Source organism: Mytilus edulis, chromosome 13, assembly GCF_963676685.1.
Source record: "Mytilus edulis chromosome 13, xbMytEdul2.2, whole genome shotgun sequence".
NCBI lineage: Eukaryota > Metazoa > Mollusca > Bivalvia > Mytilida > Mytilidae > Mytilus > Mytilus edulis.
In genome coordinates this window covers 47,810,312-47,833,132 of record NC_092356.1, presented here as the reverse complement: position 1 = coordinate 47,833,132, position 22,821 = coordinate 47,810,312, and the positions used below count along the sequence as shown (strand labels likewise).

Genomic DNA, 22,821 nt, shown 5'->3' with positions numbered 1-22,821 from the left:
GGAAATAATCTCATTTTAAATCTTAATCGTTAATCATCTTATAACGCTATTTAAAGCGCATAGACGACGTTTGGTGTGGCTATTAACCAACTAATAATTAAGATGGAACAGCGCTCATTTTGAAAGTAGAATGTACGATTTATATTTTAATATTTTCTGAAATGTTTATAGTGATACAAGTAAATCATATATATAAAATATTTTTTTATGATTTTTTTTTCCGACGGATATTTTGAACTTACATGTATAACTGGTAGTGTTTTAAAAATGCATGTTTGTACTTTTTACCTTTTACGTCAGGCTAGTAAATATGTGCTGCTAGTACATTTGTAGTGTGCAAATACGGCCCCGCAAATACAATGTGTATTGTACTTTGACACATAGTGACTACCTGTTGAATGCGTGGTTAAATTCAAGTTAATTAAAAGATTAGCATTTTGTATCTTTTGATCTTTACTCAGTGAATTTAAGCCGTCACGGTTCACTTTTCTAGGTGTGAACATTTCGTATGAATGATAAACGGGGGAATCTTAATATTTTCCATGAGCTCAGTTTAATTAAATATATTATTGACGCTGAATATTTTTTGTTAAAAACAAGGAATACTGAATTAATTTAATTGAATAAATTTATGAATAATGATGTAAAAATTCTAAATAAGAATCGGTGACCTTGAATTTTTGAAATAGATAGTATAATTACCAATTGCAGTTATATAAGGCGATCTTCTTTTTTTTTTTTTTTTTAATATTCAGGAAGTAATGTCCTTTCACCACGTACTAATTCTTCAGCTATTTGAACGAAAATATCAAAAATGTTGACAGAAAATTTAAAGGTCAACTTTGTCTTACTGAAAGGGAGGGAGAGCTCCAGACGTACTTACTAACAGACAAAGCAGGCTTGTGGCTTATCGTCAGTTTGTGTGCTGGGTCAGGAAAGGTCAACCACTTGGCAAGAAACATAGAATAATCATACCGGCTTGTGTAGTAAACATAATTAGAAAAGAGTTTCCATCGTTGGATGGGGTATACGAATGATTCAAAGAATGTGAAAGTGACACTTCAGATTGAATAGTTCTAAAATCATTTAAACGATTTACCAATACATTTTTTATTGGTTATTGGTTATTTTTTGCTATGACGTTGTCAGTGTGTTTTTTAATACTGAAATTGACTATCCGTTTTGGTACCTTCTGCCTTTTTACAAACAAGACCATGAAACTGAATATTGGAAATGTATCATGCTACTTCAAAAGAAAAAGCACTAATGGATTGTCCTAGAAGCATATTTTATGAGAATAATAATGGTCTATAAGCAGTTACATTTATTTCATGTTTGAAGCGGTGTATTTTTTTAAAATTTAATTTGACTTTTACCAAGAAATGCATTGTAGCAAAGGGGAAGAGTAATTGTGGTCTAGTGTCAGATACTCGAAAATAATGAAATTTAACATAAAAGGAAACAAATAACGGACTTTGGCAAAAATGGAGAGGGCTTTTGATACCTTTTCTCCAGACATAAAATCTTTTACAATAAATCATCCTACAACAGCTTAAAAGCTTGAAATGCCAGCGATTTCGCGGTGTGTTTTAGTGTTCTCAAAATCTTATATTGATAAAAATGACAACTCCTTTAAATAATTGAAGGTACATGTACAGGAAGACAAACGATTACCGCACGTTCTGGAGACATGCCACGAACTAAGTATCATAATTGCGCATGCTTGTCTCTTCACATACAAGTAAACGCAAATTTTCTAATAGGCAAAATATTTCGTAAATGCGCCCGCTCATATCGGAAATAGGACAAGAAAGTATGAAAGATAGTCATCCGTAATCTCTCGGTTAAATTCTCTAGAATTTACTCCAAACAATGTTGTAAAATGATGTAGTATGTTTTTTCTTTCTTAAATTATTCATCACAACTCAAGACCGCATAACGTAAATTAAACAGTTGCTAAGCAAATAAAACAAGCTCACAAAACATTATGTAAGCTATTGTGTACAAAAGCATTGGCGTTGTTTTGTTTTTCAATTATATCCATCATGAAGTCAGGGACATAGAAATACAAATTATTTGTAGTATAGGTCTCTGATGAAGTGAAGTGCATCATATCAGTTCACCATAAGTATTTTCATTGTTTTTTTAGTTATCTCCCGTTGAATGTAAGACAAGTACATTTTTTTTATGGATAGATGGAAAAATGTAAGCCAATGAAACCACTAAAACGCAACAATTACAAAAATAACAGAAAGGATACCTAGATAATTAACAATTGAAGTGAATAATCAATTGACCGCCTTTGTTCAATGCTGTATCTTGCAGGAATCTGAATTCTGCAGATAAACACGGTCAGCATAGGACTAAAAAAAAGAAGATGTGGTATGATTGCCAATGAGACAACTATCCACAAAAGACCAAAATGACACAGACATTAACAACTATAGGTCACCGTACGGCCTTCAACAATGAGCAAAGCACATACCGCATAGTCAGCTGTAAAAGGCCCCGATAAGACAATGTAAAACAATTCAAACGAGAAAACTAACGGCCTTATTTATGTAAAAAAATTAACGAAAAACAAATATGTAACACATAAACAAACGACACCCACTGAATATACAGGCTCATGACTTGGGACAGGCACATACATAAATAATGTGGCGGGGTTAAACATGTTAGCGGGATCCCAACCCTCCCCCTAACCTGGGACAGTGGTATAACAGTACAACATAAGAACGAACTATAAAAATCAGTTGAAAAAGGCTTAACTCATCAGATGGACAAAAATATAAGTGGACGTGGCCGGGTACTTATACATCCCGACACAAAAAGACACAATGAACAGATCTGAGAGTACTCGCAGTTATCTGACATCTAGTTCAAAGCCACTAACAACTAATAAAAAAATCATGCATCTAAGACTAAACTATCAATCCGTACACATCCAACATCCAATGGATTTAGTGTAATTTGTAAAGACATCATAAACAGCCAGAGAAAAACATGACCATAGTCTTTTTGTCTTACTGCTTGGCTATTGTCCAGTAGCAGTTATTTCAAGCATGTTCAGATATTTACAAATAAAATAAAAAAACCGGGATAAAGGGCTATATATAGATTTGGATTGCCATAAACTTGGAATTAAGGGTATGTTGGATAAAGCCAAATGTTTGCCTTGCAATAGGCTACCTTCGGACGCTTCGTATGATTATTGCAAGGGATTTTAAACATACGGAGATCTTGACACCCTACCCTTTGGTAGGCATAGGATTTATTGACCGGACATGACTGCGCTTTAACCCACCAAGTGCACACAATTAACAGACTGTAGGAAGGGTTTAACTGCCGAAGGGGCGATGGGAAAATCCTGTTTTTTGCCCCAGTAAACCATTGAGATGATCGTTATGCAAGTTATGTAAGTCTTGCACAAATTCCCTTACCACTTATACCCCAAAATCCTATGAAAAATTTACGTACTAACATTTTTTAGACTCTACAAGACAAGATCTCTTATAGGTTAACATAGCCAATTATGTGTCGGTCCTAAAAAGAAGTAACCCCTGTAATGATGATGTGTGTCCATCTTTTGCGAAACTATAGAAATAAAAAAAAAACAACGAGAACAACAAGAAATAGCAAGACAAGACAAAAATACCGTAATGACTAAAATATTTTCAACAGATTTACACCTATGCGTAGTAACTATTGTGTTGTATAGATATGTATTTCTTTTGCAGTATGTTATTTTTCTAATGGGCCCGATTCAGTGATGTTTCATTTTACAAAGTCTATATACAAATTATTTTTGCTAGGGATTCTACTCATGCCGTTGCTATATATAGCGGCCGTTGCAATCTTGCAGTGAGGTGAGTGTTGTTTATGCTCCGTGTTGAAGGTCTCGCTATGATTTTGAGATGAAGATCAGCAATAAAAGCCTTTGTGTTTTTTTGTTTGCTGTATATCCTTGTTTTTTCTATTAAGATCCCCCCACCAAAAAAAATTAAATCAACATAGCCTTCAAATTACGAATGCTTACCATTTTTTGTTGTTTAGACAAAAATAAATTTTGATTGTTCTTCAAGACAGTGTCTACAAATTGGTCAACAAGATAGAAATTGTTAGTAACCTTAATCTATAGGAGTTACTGCCCTTGAATAGTAATTTCTACTAAGTCTTTATTTTGTGTTTTATTTTGGGGAAAACAGGAAATGAAAGTGATGGAATAAGAATTGTGCCATTTTTGAAAATGCAATTCTAATCCGTAATTTTCAATAGGAGAGTAGAAATATGGTCTAATAGATACCTTTCTTAAAAAAAAATTTTGTTGGATGTATAAATTCACGGCAGTTCAGGAGTCAGTTTCACAAAAAAAAAAAACAAAAAAAAAACCTTCCGATTAAGATTGATCGTAAGTCATGAACGATTTAGTATGTTTTCGATCTATCTTAGTATTTTTGTGAAATTGACTCCAGAATGTGGACTATAATTAATCAATCCGTTTAAACAACTAATTCCAGGGAAGGTCTTTGACCTACCGCAAAGCCAATTTTATCCTCAATGTTAATGCCTTGCCCCTCATTTCAGTCAATCAATTTTCTAGGCCCTCAAACTTTGTTTATTGACCAACATGATTTGATTTATTATTCATTTTGTTCTCGTTAAGAATATGCATTATTTTTTATCGGTACTTGGTGTCTCAGTTTGTCTTTTTATAAGTATTTGTTTGCACTTCAGGCTGACCTGATAAGTCAAGCCCCTTTAACAGCTTTTACAGTTTGTAATTATGTTGTGTAGTCACAGCAACGTATCGGGTTAGTAGAGGATTGCAGAGGCGGATTTAAAGGTTTTTTCAGGGGGCCCGGGCAACCCCTTTTGTGGGAAAAATTTGGTTGATTATATAGGGAATCACTGAAGCATGACTGGAGCGGGCACCCTCTTAGGCAGTCAGTGGGACCCCACTTATGAAAAATTCTTGATCCGCCACGGGATTGAACGCTCGCAAACATGTTAAACTATTCCTAATTCTGTATGTGACTGTCTCAAGTCAGGGGCCTGTAAATCAGTCTTTGTTGTTGGTTGCTTTCTGTCATATTTTGTTTTTCATTTATTGTTTAATGAAAAATCAAGCCGATTGTTTCTCTTTTGAATTATTCTATAATTTGCTGTCAGGGCCTTAATAGCGTACTGTTATGATATATGGGATTCGCTCGAATTGCTTACGTCGTTTTGTCTATGACTATGGTTGAATAATTTAATTGTGGATGTAACGTGTCTTCTGATTGGCTGACGCTGTTTTGTTTATCAGCTCATAAACACAATTTAGTCATTTGACCATGTGACGTCATCAACGTTTTTTCATGGTTTACTCCGTTTCAAAATGGAATTTAGAATTAAATTATAAGACTGTAATATTTTTTCTGTCTATTCGAAATAACATAAAAAAGTGGTGCACACTTTAACATAATTTATACCCGAGTTTATTCAATTTATTTAATTTATTCAACGAGTGACCGATTAACACATTAAATCACAAATGCGCGTAGCGCATGAGTTAATTATCAGTGTTGTTCGGTCACGAGTTGAATATTTTTCGATATTTGAATTCTTTAATTAGTTATTTTTTTTATTACATTGGCAAATGTCTTTTTTTTTTAAAGAAATTAATGTAAAACATGTAAGGAACTATATCTTTTTTCTACGCATTTACAATTTGTTTTGATACGTCGTTATCAATGTCTTGCCAACACCTATTGTTGTATGACATCAGAGAGTGAAATAACCACGTTTATTTCACGTGTGAAATTATCGGTTTTTATTTAACTGGGAAATCAATGTAATTCATTGCAACCAATGTAATAATCTTTGTGCACTACATTTCGGATGTTATTTCTTCATAGACAGAAAAAAATATTACATTCAGTCCTTAATTGTGTAAACCACCATCTTCATGGTAGTACGTAGATTCTTGAAATTTAACGATATCAAAACACATAAGTTTAAATTTATATTCAATACAGAAATAACAGCTCTGAAATAATAAATAAATATACAATATCATACAATTCGACAGATCAAAAAGTAGTTATCTTTCGGCAATCCTCGGTACTCTCCTTCTATCCGTAAAATGAGGTTACGGAATCGGCCGAGTTGAGACGAATACAGTAGTTATAACACCTACAAGCCGAAGGCGTCGATCTAAACCAAGAAAGTGACCTGCTTCTGAACATACAGTCTATATCACGTCCGAATCCAACTTTATACATTAACATCTTCTGGTGCCGGAGCTGAAAGAGAGTAATAAGAGAAAGACTATTTTACTTCATTAAGAACAGACCTAATCAATAAATATAAAAAAATCGTCTACATAGAAAACAATAAAAGTAGTTAAAGCGAAAAGTTCTATGAGACAACAACCTTAACAACACGATAAACTTAAAGACATATGTGGTCTTAACAATAACATATATCTCCATATCAGTTTTTGGTCATTCCAGTCTACTAAAGTTTTAAATAAAACGAGCTGTCATGGAAAACCTAGAAGACGTGTAAAAAAACATGGAATATATTAAAAAATTTCAAGACGAATACTCGTCTCGAATATGCTACAAATATTTGCCGCTAGGCATTTGTTAAAAACCGAAATCAAACCTGCAATTTAGAACGTAAAAATGGCAAAAACATTTTGTTACAAAAAATCGGCCGAAATTCCAAAAGTAAGTTTGTAAAAACATTTTTGTAGTTGCTACACGTCTTTGTCATTTTATGTCATGTGATATAATATCTTCTTATTTTTATATTTTTATCAGGGCAGAATATTGGCTTGAAACTTACTGAGAAAATGTCCGTTTCCACTATTTTTTGTTTGGTTTTCCTTATCAGGCATGGATGGTAACTGCGTTGTTGTAATAGGATATTCTCGATCGGGTACATGTTTGGTTGTCATAGGGTATTCTCGATTGGGTAAATGAGTTGTTGTAACAGGATATTCTCGATTAGGTTCTGGCGTTGTTGTTAGAGGATATTCTCGGTCGGGTACAATTGTTGTTGGAATTGGATATTGTGTTGAAGGAATAGGAAAATGTGTTGTAGTAATAGGATATTCTCTCTCTGGCAAATGTGTTGTTGTTTTAGGATATTCTCTCTCTGGCAAATGTGTTGTAATAGGATATTCTTTCTCGGATAAATGTTCTGTTGTTATAGGATACTCTCGTTCCGCTAATTGTTCTATTGTAGTCGGATATTCTTTCTCGGGTAGTTGTGTTGTTGTAGAAGGGTATTCGGTTTCTGGTTTTGACGTTGTTGTGGTAGAAAGTCTTGTTGTCGTAGGCGAAAGTGTTGTTGTTGTCGGCGGAAGTGTTGTTGTCGGCGGAAGTGTTGTCGTCGATGGTTTTGTCGTACTCGATGATTTGGTCGGAATAGTAGTCGATGGGATTGTTGTAGTTGTAGTTGTTGTTGTCGTTGGTATTATGGGTTTAACTGTGTGTACGGTTTCTACCGTAGCTAAAATGAAAAATACGAATAATTAATATACTTACATATTGACATCAAGAGTAAAATTGGTTTTTGAAACTACTCGCCACAATGACATTTTCTCCTCAATGTTGTGCAAATAAGCAACCCAAATGTATATAATATAAAGATTATTGACATTGTTGAATTCATAATATATGTATTTACAATTTCAGAATATCATTGATCATTGATATAGTTGCACTATTCGTAGCCCATGTTCAGAGGCGGATTTAATGGGGGAGGGCAGGGGGCTCCCGCCCCCCCCCTTTTTGGGAAAAAAAATTGGTTGCTTATATAGGGAATCACTGAAGCGTGACTCGAGCGGGCCCCCTCTTAGGTCAGTCAGTGGGCCTCCACTTATGAAAATTTCTGGATCCGCCACTGATGTTTTGAAAGAAAGTCACGTCATTGGTTGAAGTTCCGAATGGATAAAAGTAGGAGATAAGATAGCAGTTTCATTTTCACTTTATTTCGTACTTAAAAGCAAAGACTGTTTTTTAATCTGTTGTCAATAATGTAATGAAAAATGAAAACACTTCTAGTTTTCGAAACAAAACAAAAACAACAATGAAGTGAAAACGGAGCTTTTGATCGTTTTTCAATTGGAAAAGCTAATATAAAAAACCCACATGCAGCATGAATAAAGGAGGTTAAGGGTATACAGCAATATGACAGCAACCCGGCGACACAGAAAACCAAAAAAAATCTTGTATGTTTTTTTATAGCGAAAAGCGAGCGGAAGAACACTCGAGAACTCTTATCTAAACAATTATAACATTATAACTAGACACAACTTTATGAGAATTTGCACACGTGACATTTATTTTTAAATAAGGTGTCAAATATAAATAATGTACATTGACGATTAATATAATACTTACGAAACTGACAAATGTAAGAGAATTTATTCGGCCATAAGTGGCATTCCCTATCATGCCACAAGCCGTGGTCTCCCATGTGTATTTGTACACAATCTTGTGTAAGGTGTAAGATTCCGTTGCCTTCATGTACTGCCCAATGACTGTATGATAGGGGTGATCCTAAAATAAAATCATACACTTGCTATGTTGGAATGAAAAACGCATTTATTTTAAGGTTGAAATAATAACGCTATTTCCGTACAACCCATATGCATTTTTCATACATATTTTAAAATCCCATGCCTTTCTACCCATAGCAAGTATATCATTTCCATTTTATCACATCTTTGGGACTAATTCTGTTTTTTTCTCTTTTGAAAATAATAGACCAATCAAGAGAACGTATTTCAGTCATTCAGTTTGTACCACCAATCAAACTTCCGTATTTCAGTCATTCAGTTTGTACCACCAATCAAACTTCCGTATCTTTATTTAAGTCATTTAACATGCAGATTCAAAATTCAGTTTATTTCTGTTCTATTTTCTTACTATTTTTTGGATTCGGGATCCTGATTTTATTTGCTTAGTTTTAGTCTGGCCTTTTAGACTACATATTAGGGGTTACATTAAACAAATTTTGATAAAAGCACACATTTGTTGGTTTTTTTTTAAAGAAAAATACGACTAAATCTCTTTCTTGACGATTGTTTTTTAATTCAATTTTGCCATCTTAGATTTTTTTATTGCCTCCATGTCTTTCTAATATTCTAAGGTAACGGCCTATACATTATTTTTTAGTTTGAAGTCTTATATATATATATCAAAACATACCATCCACCCATACGAAGTGTTTTTCACGGTGCCTATCGTTTAGTCCAATCCAAACTGCCTGTTTACCAACATTTAATTTCTGTAGTGTCGTCTGCAGATAATATTGGACATCGTAACTTTTTACCAGAGCCAGATCACCACCTCTGTTGTTACAATCATGTCTCGCGCCATCCCAATACTCCTTCCGGTTCAAAACAAACTCGTAGCAGACTTTCTCAAATACTAAATGTCTATTGCCAGTGTTGATATTTGAAGGACAGCTGTATGTCGAATATGACAAGGGCATACTCCATGATAACTTGAAAATTCCTGCCCAAAAATATAATAATAATACAAAGCTATATAACTATTTTTTAATAATGCGTTTCGCATTTAGTGTTATGGACAATTTTACATGAATTTATTACTCAATGGTCCTTCTTATAGTTTCAATCTTTACTAAACATATTTCAATCTTTACTTAACATATTTCCATCTTTACTAAACATATTTCCATCTTTACTTAACATATATCCATCTTTACTAAACATATTTCCATCTTTACTAAACATATTCCATCTTTACTAAACATATTCCCATCTTTACTAATCATATTTCCATCTTTACTAAACATGTTCCCATCTTTACTAAACATATTTTCATCTTTACTAAACCTATTCCCATCTTTACTAAACATATTTCAATCTTTACTAAACATATTTCCATCTTTACTAAACATATTTCAATCTTTACTAAACATTTACAATACAATGCGTCATGTGTATGTTATTTGAGCATTAAACAGCTGTATATGGTGTTGTTCATCAGGTTACAAAATGATAAATATCTAGACATGGTTCACACTACAAATTTGATGAAGTTTGACAAATGTTTTGAGTTTCCCTGCAAGATAACGAATATGGATCTACATAAATAAGACCGAAGCCTTTTTTTTTTAAATACAACCATGATATCTTTTTTCATTTTGATTAACGATGTCCTTCAATGCATTTTTTTTCCAAAACACGTAGCCATGATTTACAATATTGTATATAAATGGTCTACAACCAATAATACTCAGTATTGACTATTTTTACTGGCGTGCTTTTGTTTGGCTTAAATCAGTTTTTCCTATCCCGTTCGAATGATCGTTCGTTCATGATAAATAGTGTATCTTATTTTAACAGTCTTATTAATTTTAAAAGATATACTGAAAAAAAATTTTAAATCACAAAATTACTGAACTCCGAGGAAAATTCAAAACGGAAAGTCCCTAATCAAATGACAAAATCAAATAATAAAACACATCAAACGACCATTATGGACAACTACTGTCATATTCCTGACTGAGGCGACTAAAAAAAAAAAATTGTGTTTTTTCCCCATTTTTGTTAGATTAATCATTTAATGTGATAATCGTTGGAAAAAGCGGCATAACTCAATTTTATATTGGTATGTGCTTTAACAGGGTACCCCAAAAAATTACTAGTAAACAAAAATAAAAAATCGGATGCCTTTGTTATATCCAAAATTAATTAAGAGGAACAGAATGAAACATTTTGAAAATTATTTATTTTTATACACAATGCAATTTATTAACACTACGTTGCTATTTTTTTTTTAACTTTTAAAATTTAGAATACTGCATACAACATCATCATGATCATGCACCATTTATAGTACCAAAGTATATTATATACAGTTTTGAACATATGTTGTTCGCTGCGGGAGATATTTTGTTAAGCATACACTTGGATGAATGTACACATTTAGTGACCCATATCGTACTTAGTTTTACTTATATTCAAAATTATAATTTGCAATCATATATATCAGATATTTTTTTATTAAGTTTTATAGATCATGATAAAGATAACAAAAAAATTATTAATAGAAAAAATACAATTTCTTACCACAAAGATAGATAACCTTGGCAATGCAAAATATAGAAAACTCCATGTCTCCGTAAATATGGTCAGTTCGGAAACAACAATTTCAATAAAGGTTATCACTTTTACATAGGATCACTTTTACATATGTATGTATCTAATCTAACCCAATAAATCGTACGATGTTTCATACTGCAAAAACGATTTACCTCACCTGATTCAGGCTGGCCTTGTGGACCTTTGCTAAAATTCTATTTATAACAAGGCATCCGTCGTCCGTCTTTTTTCTAAAGCATCTTCCTCTTTAGGGACTTATAATTTTTTACCTGGGAGCGAGGGGGCTGGTCATTTTGGGGGCTGATCATTTTGAAATCAAGCATAAACAATTTCTTAACCACCCCCTGTAATATTTCACTATTTTTATTTGATCCCCCCAAAGAAAAACATTTGAAAAATTTGATCCCCCCTCTATTAAACAATCCAAATTTTTAACATGCAAAAAACTTATCATGTTTGAGGGGAGTATGACCTTTTTCAGGACGTCGGGATAAGGTGTTTTTAAGCTCGGGATTGATCCTTTTTGAATCCGGGAATTCTTTTTTTGAATTTCGGGATGTCGGGTTTTCGAATTCTTTAAATTCAGTACCTCGGGATTTCATGCTTTTAAGCTCGGGAATTCGAGATCGAGACCCCTCCGAAACCCCCCCCCCCCCCCACCCCACCCTTTTCCCCATGCTATTTCGCGAAATTTTTGAAAATGAAATATTCTCAGTGGATTGAGTCCTAAAACATATTTGAGGGAAAATTGTCTTGAAATATGGCTCTTCCATCAATATAAGAAGGTAGAGCAAGCCAGTGCTTTTTTTTTTTTTATTATTTTGAAACGGTAACAACACATTATTTACTAAGAGGAATCTATTATATGTCCCTCTCTTAAACGCTGCATAAACTTTTTTTTACGTAAGGCCTTAATATTGAAACCTCAATTGAGTCGCTTAACTTTTATATGGATAATTCATGCTCTCCGCTTAAACAATTCAATTACTCATTTAGTGTCACATTTTATACATAAATGTGTGATAGTAACCTAAATTTTTTTGATTTATTGACCTAAAAAGTACAAATATTTTGAGGGAGTTAGAGGTAAAAATGGACCAAAGGCATCTTATAATTAAAACAAAAAGATACATTAGTTGTGTTCATCATCTCAGAATCATCTTGTGTATCAATATTCAACTGCTCTAAGCTATATTCCTTCATGATTCGTTTTTTTGGACAAATTTTGCACACATCACTGTAGATTTTATTTTTTTTGATTTATACTTGGTTTCTCTCAAACTATTAAGCTGATTAAAACAAAACTTGGCAGTAATACTTGTTAATTTAGTGATCAATGTGAGTGAAAAACATGTATAACGACTGAATTATTCAGATAATGTAGCATCTATACAGCTTCCTACATCACCAAATGATGTCTTACTTAATTGTATATGAATGGTGTTAAAGATATATTTCAATTTGACTGTTGTTATGTTATTCTTGACATTTTGTCTCTTGAAGTATGCGAAATACTTATTTCAATGTGTAAAAAATATTGATCCCCCCACTTTGAATTCATAAAAAAAATGTGAACCTCCCTTTTCCACATACAGAAAAAAAACCTTGATTCCCCACTGTATTTTGACCAGCTCACCCTCCCAGATAAAAAAAATGATAAGTCCCTTAAGACATTTTGCGAATTTTAGCCAAACTTGGTGACGATCAAAAAGTTGTTAAATATCTGAATACTTACTTACTTACTTACTTACTTACTTACTTACTTACTTACTTACTTACTTACTTACTTACTTACTTACTTACTTACTTACTTACTTACTTACTTACTTACTATTGGTTTATAGGGCTTTCATCAACTTATGGTTTTCTAATGCACGATGGTTTTACCCCTATTTAGATACGTTTTTTGGTACCCTTTCAGCAAAGCAGACTATAATTTGGAAAAAAGCAGAAATGACCAAATTGGGAGAGTTATTTTTTGGATATGGTGTCGCTCTTTCTGACTCCCTGATTATAATTCTTTGTTCTAATTTGCATACTGTTACATTGATGGCCAGGATAGTTATATCTGACTTTGTGGATTGGTCTATTTTACGGTCTTTAACACGGAGACTTGGCTCACACCGAACAGCAAGTTATAAAGGTCCATAAAATACACAAAAAAATGACTAGTGTAAAACAATGCAAACAGGAAAATCTGTAAAAAAAACAACAAGACACGAGAAACGCCTCTGAACCACACCAGCTGTACCAAGTCAGGAAAATTGCCATTGTTATATTATAGTTCGTTTCTGTGTTCATCAAATTGTTCGTCAAATGCTTAAAAATCACCACCAAACAATATATAAAAAATGTGATAATCTATATTTACTATCTCATTTGCCAAACGAATACGTTTATCAATGACATTGGCTAATCTTCACTGATCCAATAATATTATGATTTGACAGTTGTCCATCTACTAGATTATAATGCATACATGTATTTATATGTAAGGGACCTGGGAAAGCGACGTATATGATAACTAGGTTCATCCCTGTAAGCTTTTTTTCTACTGTATAATTGTTTGAGGTATTTAAGGATCAAGTCTAGTGCTAGCATTACAATCTTTAGAACATATCTCCTAGGAACGTTTAAGTCATTTTCGTAAAGTTAGTGACACATAGTAAAAATTCACCTCTTCACCCTAACATTTTGGAACTTTTGGGTTCTGGCTTTCCTAGTGAACGACCTTTATTGATAACAAATAAATACGGTCCTAGTGAACGACCTTTGAAGATGACAAATACAATTTTTAGGATTCCTATATATAAGAAAATTTTAATGTAAAAGTTTGCACCCCAGACCCCTTTCTTAATTTTTTTGAAAAAAAGTACATTTTGTATTTTGTTTCTATCGAAATTAAGAGGGATATATTACGCTTATCTAAAAATATAACTTGTTCTCTTTATAAAAGTCTATCAAAGTTTTAAAAAATGTACGTCTCGAGAAAGACGAAAAGCCCTCCCCCATCCCAACTTACAGAAAACTGAGATACCAATAAACCGTCATCTCGCAGAATCCCGATCTCTGGCTCTGGTATTGATTTATCCAGAGACATATAATGTTGTATTATATGTCTCTGATTAATCTAATTTAAAAACTGCATATCGAAACAACCGAAACATAATAGAAAATGCAGAAGAAACTACGTTTAATTTGAATTATATTGCCTTATTTTTTTTTCTTCCAGATATCTTAATCATTGATGTAATACGGTTTTTTTCCCTTTCTTTTGTAGCTCTAATCATGATCAGTAGTATTAAAGTCGTGTATCCAAAATTTGCTCAACAATATCAATTTTATAAGGTAGAAATTAACAACTAGGTCTTCAAAAAATGCAAAAGGATATGTATGGTAAAAAAGGATTAAAACATTAGATTATTAATTTGAATATAATGAAGAAATGAAAGCTTCATGTTTTTATACAGCAAATAACAAACACATTTCTCTCAGTTAAACTTATTGTGGAATAGAATAACAATTTTAAGCGTTGATTACACCGTTATCTTTTCAATACCATCCCTGAAACATGAGACAAAACATCCTAATAAAAAGAATTCACATATTCTATAAGTATTTCTACAAATATAATTATGATGATTAAGATAAATACACATCGAATTAATTGATATAATTGACTGTAAATATAGATCGATGCTTAAATTTATTCTCTAAAAACTAAATACAAGTTTACAGAGAAGCATACAATATAAATAAAATTACAATAGTTGAGGTAAACAAATGCAGTACGTTAAACTGTTAATTGAGGTACATAATTATGCGGGCATACATGTTTAGAAAGAATAGAAAGAAAGTAGTACGATGCTTGTGTGTTTACATTTACACGAAAGGGACTAACAGTTTTTTTTTTTATTAATACGCTTAATAAATAAACACACATCGTTTTGTAAAAATATACTTTTTCCAATAAAAATATACTTTTTCTTATAAAGATATATAAACTTTCCCCCGCTACAACAGTAAAAATATATTATCAGCAACATTATCAGCAAAAGTCATCTGAATATATCATTTTCGTGTTGCCTGTTTACCTTATTTCCATATTATTTTTCGAGAAAAAAATTATTATATAAAAAATATACTTCCTGTAAAAAAACGTTCACGATACCAAAAGGTAAACATTTTATAATATTACCTTTATTCTAATGATGACATGTAACACTTCTTAACAAAATGTTCTCTTGCCCAGGAAGTCATATGTAATATTTTATTGCGCAATGTTAGAAATCATATCGGGTTGATAGTATAAATGAGAGAAAAAACTTAGGAACATTACTTTCTCTCAAGGTAAGTCAGTATAAACACAGTAATACATTAGAAGTTCAAATATCTTAAAAATAAAAAAAAAGTTCATACATTTTTTCGCATCAATTTAAAAAATATTAGTTTTTACCAAGGATTTTTATAGTAATGTTTGTCTTACTATACAAATCCTTGTTTTACCAATGTGAATGTATATACTAGAAATTACTATTTGTAAATATAATGCAACATTGAAATATTGGAATTACTAGTTTTTAATAAATGCATTTAATGTTTTCGATATTTATAATATTAATAAAATACGGAGTACAAATATAAATTGTCCGATATTTTAAATTTTCTAAATTATAGTTTATAAATTAAAATTTTCTTAATTAATCTTGCATGTAATTTTTATGGCTAGTTAAAAGCGAAGAAAAATCACCTTTAAAATAGTCTTCAGGAAAAGTTTAACTTTCAATTTTGAAATGCTATATGTTCTTATCTGAAAACTACACATTTTTATGGCTAGTTAAAAGCGAGGAAAAATCACCTTTAAAGTAGTCTTCAGGAAAAGTTTACTTTCAATTTTGAAATGCTATATGTTCTTATCTGAAAACTACATTTGAAAAAAATAACCAGAGGCAAATTAATGTATTTTTCACTAAACTTCAACAAGTATAAAACTGCATTACCAAAACAATGGAGGTCGGATACGACAACCTTGTAATACACCACCAGTATTTAATTATAAAATCGTAAACGAAGACATGTGACAAATCAATTAACAGCAGGAACAATTATTAAAAGTAGTATAAATTCAAATAAGTTTAAATGACATGGTTAGATTAAAAAGGACATCCGAAACACGTATCAGTTAGTTCCTAGCCCATATTTAATTACAATTCTATTTTTAATTTTTTTCAGATAATTTTGTGAAAAGTCAGATTTTGTCAAAAAAAATCATCAAGATGAACAAAGCTATTCTCCTTATTGTCTTGCCATGCATTGTTGCCATTGCATCCGTATATGGGCAACAATACGGATATGGGCAACAATATGGATATGGACAACAACTGGGATATGGACAACAAATGGGATATGGACAAAGAAACGTTGCCCAGTATGCAGCTTATGCAGCCAACAGCCAGCAAGCAGTCAAACAGGCTAAACTTTTCAACTATCGTAAGTTTTAATAATTTTACATTAGAACTTTTTTATAATGCACATTCTCTACTTATATAAATGAGCTTTCCCGTGAAACTAAACTATCGATTGATTTATAATAACTTACTCTTATGTGAAACAAGACTTTCTCTTGAGGCTCAGACAATGTTTATGTTGTTGTCACAAACTTAATTGGTGTAATTTGAAGCAATTTTTTTTTCTAATTTGATCAAAATAGCCTTATGAATCGTTTGAAGAATAATTTAGTTAACCATAAAAAAAAGACGATGAAAATCCCTTGTAAAATGCTATACTCCATACTTTATTGTTGTTTTTTTTTTCTTCAGGAAAAACATTTTTATGATTATGCCATGAAATTGTTTCATCCAAGCTCTTCATTCATACTTAAAACTGTTTTTTTGGTTCTGCAAATAACATATCTATTTGAACTTGTAATATTTTAAGTTTCGTGAATTTTTGAACTAGCGTAACGAGCATAGAAAAAGATATATATATACTTGTAAGCATACACAATTACAAATATTAATTTATTATTATAATTTCAGTTCTTGGTGGACTCTACTTCCTCAACCTGTTCAACTTCACTGGAAACAGAATCGCCGGTTAGATTTGACCCACAATTTCTGACTAGACTGGTAAGTATATTATTGGTATTGCTAAGCACTTTTAGACACCGTGACAATACGTTTAGGGGTTTAATCTAAGCATGATTATGAAGAAAATTCTAAGTAATTAATACGAATAAGTGAAAATAGATACATATTATTTTAGACTGAGTAGATAACTATTTATTTATATATAAAAAAATACGACCAAACCTTTACAATTTATTTCGTTGAATGTCCAAATTATATTTCGATTATGGAGAACTTAAAATATTTATTGACTAAGTTATCCTATAACCTTGCATATCTAGGTAAGAAGGGATTCGGTCACATTCATATATAATATATGATTTTCCATAAACTTTGTTAAGAGCTCAAACGTAATACTGAGTATGTATGGTCATTCCAAGCTGACCATCAAAATTATAGTACAAAATTGATAACTAGACTAAGAGTTATTTACATACCAACGTAAAATACCGTTTTTGGTACTCTTCAGACCCCTTATGGGATTTGTTCTACAATTATGTGTTACATACATCATTAAAATATGAAAATCATCATTCAATTGTAGCTATTTTAGAGTTAATATTTGATTGAAGCAGTTTTCTATGGAAAATCACATTAAATGTAGCCCGTCTATAATTATATGTTTTTTATCAAAACAAATTTTAGTAATGCATTTTTAAATTTCTTTGTTACTTATTATAACTTTCTATTTTTAGATAATGTTGACGAAGAAATAACCCCTGTCAGCAGACGACTTCATGGAAAATGGCGGGAGGGAAAAAATGAAAATAAAATTTTTGAAATCGTAAAAAATATGTTGATTATTAATGAATGACTTTTGCCTTTGAATAAGTAATTGCTTCTATTTAAAAAGAAGCTAGCATCTATATGTCAACGTATGTAGCCTTCAAGAATGAAAAAATCTCATAGCGAATAGCAAGCTACATGACAAATGTAAAACAGTTCAAATGAGAGAACTAACGACCTGATTCATAAACAAAACAAATAACTAAAGGACGAAAAAAGATACACAGCAACAAACGACAACCACTGTATTACAGGCTCCTGACTTCGAACAGGCAAATGCTAATTGTTGCGGGGTTTAATATGTTTGTGGGTGATAAAAACTCCTCTAACCTGCAGCACAAAACAAGAATACACGTCTGTAAAAATCAGTTGAAAATCAAGTTGTTTAACTCCTCAGACTGATACAAAGTGGTAAGATTCTTACATAAACGCTAACGAAATGAAGTACTAACAGCCAGTTCGAAACCAATATCAACTGTTAAACATCATTCATCTAAGACTAGAATATAAATTACTGACACCAAACATTCAAAGGACGTTATCAGAGTAAAACATGTTCATTTGCAATGCCAAAATATTTAAAATTGAGAATGGAAATAGGGAATGTGTCAAAAGACAACAACCAGACCAAAGAGCAAACAACAGCCGAATTCCACAAATGGGTCTTTAAAATGCAGGGAGAAACTCCAGCACCCGACGGACGGCGTGCTTCAGCTGGCCTCTAAACAAAAATGTATTCAAGTAGTAATAATGGTCGTCAAACTGAACTCCGAAATATACACAAGAAAATAAAATTAAAAATCATACAAGACTAAACAAGACCAGAAGCTCCTGACTTTGGGCAGGTGCAAACATATACCTTTAGCCAATGTAGAAAAAACAAACACACAACTAACGCACAGTACAACTCAGTTCAGTATGTATTGTCAGAACGTTTATAGGTGTTGGGTTTTAGTCAAGCAAATATATATACCGATAAAAACAATATTTAAAGATTTAATTGCAGTGTTTACCAACAGTTGTCTTTCTTTCGTGTCGTTGATTTGTTGTCTCGACTAAGACCGAGCATCTTAACTTGTCAAAAATTAAAACAATAACAAAAAAATAACAGAGCATTTTTATGCATAGAAATCATACATACAAGATATCATGATGCTTTTAACTTCCATCATGATGCTTTCAACTTTCATCACAATGCTTTAAACGTCCATTGCTATGCTTTGAACTTACATTGCTATGCTTTTAACTTCAATCACAATACTTTTAACTCCCGTCACGATGCTTTTGACTTTCATCACAATACTTTTAACTCCCGTCACGATGCTTTTGACTTCCATCATGATGCTTTTAACTTTCATCGCTATGCTCTTGACTCACATCGTGATGCTATTGACTTCCATCGTTATGCTTTTAACTTCCATCGCGATGCTTTTGACTTCAATCATGATGCTTTTAACTTCAATCATGATGCTTTTGACTTCCATCTTGATGCTTTTGACTTCCATCTTGATGCTTTTAACTTCAATCATGATGCTTTTGACTTCCATCTTGATGCTTTTGACTTCCATCTTGATGCTTTTAACTTCCATCGCGATGCTTTTGACTTCCATCATGATGCTTTTGGCTTCCATCTTGATGCTATTGACTTCCATCTTGAGGCTTTTGACTTCCATCTTGATGCTTTTGACTTCCATCTTGATGCTTTTGACTTCCATCTTGATGCTTTTGACTTCCATCTTGATGCTTTTGAGTTCCATCATGATGCTTTTGGCTTCCATCATGATGCTTTTGACTTCCATCTTGATGCTATTGACTTCCATCTTGATGCTTTTGACTTCCATCTTTATGCTTTTGACTTCCATCTTGATGCTTTTGACTTCCATCTTGATGCTTTTGACTTCCATCTTGATGCTATTGACTTCCATCTTGATGCTTTTGACTTCCATCTTGATGCTTTTGAAATCCATCATGATGCTGGGTTCCATCTTGATGCTTTTGACTTCCATCTTGATGCTTTTGACTTCCATCTTGATGCTTTTGACTTCCATCTTGATGCTTTTGACTTCCATCTTGATGCTATTGGCTTCCATCTTGATGCTTTTGACTTCCATCTTGATGCTTTTGACTTCCATCTTGATGCTTTTGACTTCCATCTTGAGGCTTTTGACTTCCATCTTGATGCTTTTGAATTCCATCATGATGCTTTTGGCTTCCATCTTGATGCTATTGACTTCCATCTTGAGGCTTTTGACTTCCATCTTGATGCTTTTGACTTCCATCTTGATGCTTTTAACTTCCATCTTGATGCTATTGACTTCCATCTTGATGCTTTTGACTTCCATCTTGATGCTATTGACTTCCATCTTGATGCTTTTGACTTCCATCTTGATGCTTTTGACTTCCATCTTGATGCTTTTGAATTCCATCATGATGCTTTTGGCTTCCATCTTGATGCTATTGACTTCCATCTTGAGGCTTTTAACTTTCATCTTGATGCTATTGACTTCCATCTTGATGCTTTTGACTTCCATCTTGATGCTATTGACTTCCATCTTGATGCTTTTGACTTCCATCTTGATGCTTTTGACTTCCATCTTGATGCTTTTGAATTCCATCATGATGCTTTTGGCTTCCATCTTGATGCTATTGACTTCCATCTTGAGGCTTTTGACTTCCATCTTGATGCTTTTGACTTCCATCTTGATGCTTTTGACTTCCATCTTGATGCTTTTGACTTCCATCATGATGCTTTTGACTTCCATCTTGATGCTTTTGAATTCCATCTTGATGCTTTTGGCTTCCATCTTTATGCTATTGACTTCCATCTTGATGCTTTTGGCTTCCATCTTGATGCTTTTGACTTCCATCTTGATGCTTTTGGCTTCCATCTTGATGCTTTTGACTTCCATCTTGATGCTTTTGACTTCCATCTTGATGCTATTGACTTCCATCTTGATGCTTTTGACTTCCATCTTGATGCTTTTGAATTCCATCATGATGCTTTTGGCTTTCATCTTGATGCTATTGACTTCCATCTTGAGGCTTTTGACTTCCATCTTGATGCTTTTGACTTCCATCTTGAGGCTTTTGACTTCCATCTTGATGCTATTGACTTCCATCTTGAGGCTTTTGACTTCCATCTTGATGCTATTGACTTCCATTTTGATGCTTTTGACTTCCATCTTGATGCTTTTGACTTCCATCTTGATGCTTTTGAATTCCATCATGATGCTTTTGGCTTCCATCTTGATGCTATTGACTTCCATCTTGAGGCTTTTGACTTCCATCTTGATGCTTATGACTTCCATCTTGATGCTTTTGACTTCCATCTTGATGCTTTTGACTTCCATCTTGATGCTTTTGACTTCCATCTTGATGCTTTTGAATTCCATCATGATGCTTTTGGCTTCCATCTTGATGCTTTTGACTTCAATCTTGATGCTATTGACTTCCATCTTGATGCTTTTGACTTCCATCATGATGCTTTTGACTTCCATCTTGATGCTTTTGACTTCCATCTTGATGCTTTTGACTTCCATCTTGATGCTTTTGACTTCCATCTTGATGCTATTGACTTCCATCTTGATGCTTTTGGCTTCCATCTTGATGCTATTGACTTGCATCAAGTTGATGCTTTTGACTTCCATCTTGATGCTATAGACTTTCCTCATGATGTTTTTCCGTCAATCGTGATACTGTTGGCTTCCAACGGATGGCTTTTGACTTCCTGCGTGAAGCTAATGTGAGTTGCATTGTATCGGGATGTTTTGAGCGAGTATCATGATACTTTTGTTAAAAAACATAGGAATATCCGTTAAAACTATAACTCTATTTGTATCCATTTGATGATATACGCCTTTTGGCAACTGATTTTTATAGTTCGTTCTTATGTTGTACTGTTACACTACTGTCACAGGTAAGGGGATGGTTGGAATCCCGCTATCATGTTTACCCCCTTGTCGAAGGCCGTACTGTGACTTAAAGTTATTTATTTCTGTGTCGTTTGGTTTCTTGTGAAGAGTTGTTTCATGGGCAATCACACACCACATCTTCTTTTTTTTTTTAAATATATATGTTAAGTGTTTTTGAAAGAACATTGTAACATTTAAAGTAAAGGATACATAGCTAATCTTGTCCTAGATTATCAAAACATGAAATGATTATCATTCCAACTGCGACAATAATAATAGTTGTTAGCATTTCATAAACTCCACATGACAATTGTTTTCATTTCCTATTTTGTATATATAAAATGTGTGCAATGGTCGTAATTGGAATGCATATTATTTACAAATTACTATAAACAGAATAAATATTTATATATAGAGTTAAACACATAAAATATGAAACCATTAATTCCACTCTTAGTTGGCAATTTTGTCGTAATAGGAGACGTAAGAAATTCGGAATCGATAAACGTATATAATCCTATATCTATATTCGTACCTCGGATCCAAATATAGAAGTAATCTAGAGAGCTATTTTTAGACCACAAAACTTAATAGATAACAGCAGTCACAAGGTTATTTGAAATAAAAGTAAGACAATAATCTATTATATTTAGATTAGACCTCAAATTCATCGAAGGTCAACGTTTGAGTAGGAAATAAAAATTGTTCAGTTTTTGAATAATAATAACATAAAAGGAACGTGTAAAGCGATCCGCGGATTACTGCGTCTTGCCTGCGATTGCTGTAGTCCAGTACGACTGTAATTTCGTTTGCCAAAAAATAGAAAAATAAAAAAATTGAAAAATGCTCATGGTGCTTTTTCTAA

At 32.7% G+C, this 22,821-nt stretch overlaps 1 protein-coding gene across 1 annotated transcript; it reads right to left on the bottom strand.

Annotated features, from left to right (window-relative positions):
- Positions 1–5,990: 5,990 nt before the first annotated feature.
- LOC139501184 (uncharacterized protein DDB_G0290587-like) lies at positions 5,991–11,260 on the bottom strand. The gene is made up of 5 exons (XM_071290177.1): positions 11,099–11,260; positions 9,207–9,515; positions 8,397–8,555; positions 6,835–7,503; positions 5,991–6,287 (listed from the first exon to the last, which is right to left on the bottom strand). The coding sequence occupies exons 1-5, from the start codon at positions 11,142–11,144 to the stop codon at positions 6,259–6,261; spliced, it is 1,212 nt and encodes a 403-aa protein (XP_071146278.1). The 5' UTR covers positions 11,145–11,260; the 3' UTR covers positions 5,991–6,258.
- Positions 11,261–22,821: the final 11,561 nt, after the last annotated feature.

Excerpts from the sequence above, each read along its gene's own strand:
- LOC139501184 (XM_071290177.1), bottom strand. The coding sequence starts at position 11,144 with ATGGAGTTTTCTATATTTTGCATTGCCAAGGTTATCTATCTTTGTG. Across the intron at positions 7,504-8,396 it reads CTCTTACATTTGTCAGTTTC|CTACGGTAGAAACCGTACAC; the intron begins GTAAGTATTATA and ends TTTTCATTTTAG. Across the intron at positions 6,288-6,834 it reads TGGAAACGGACATTTTCTCA|CTCCGGCACCAGAAGATGTT; the intron begins GTAAGTTTCAAG and ends ACTCTCTTTCAG.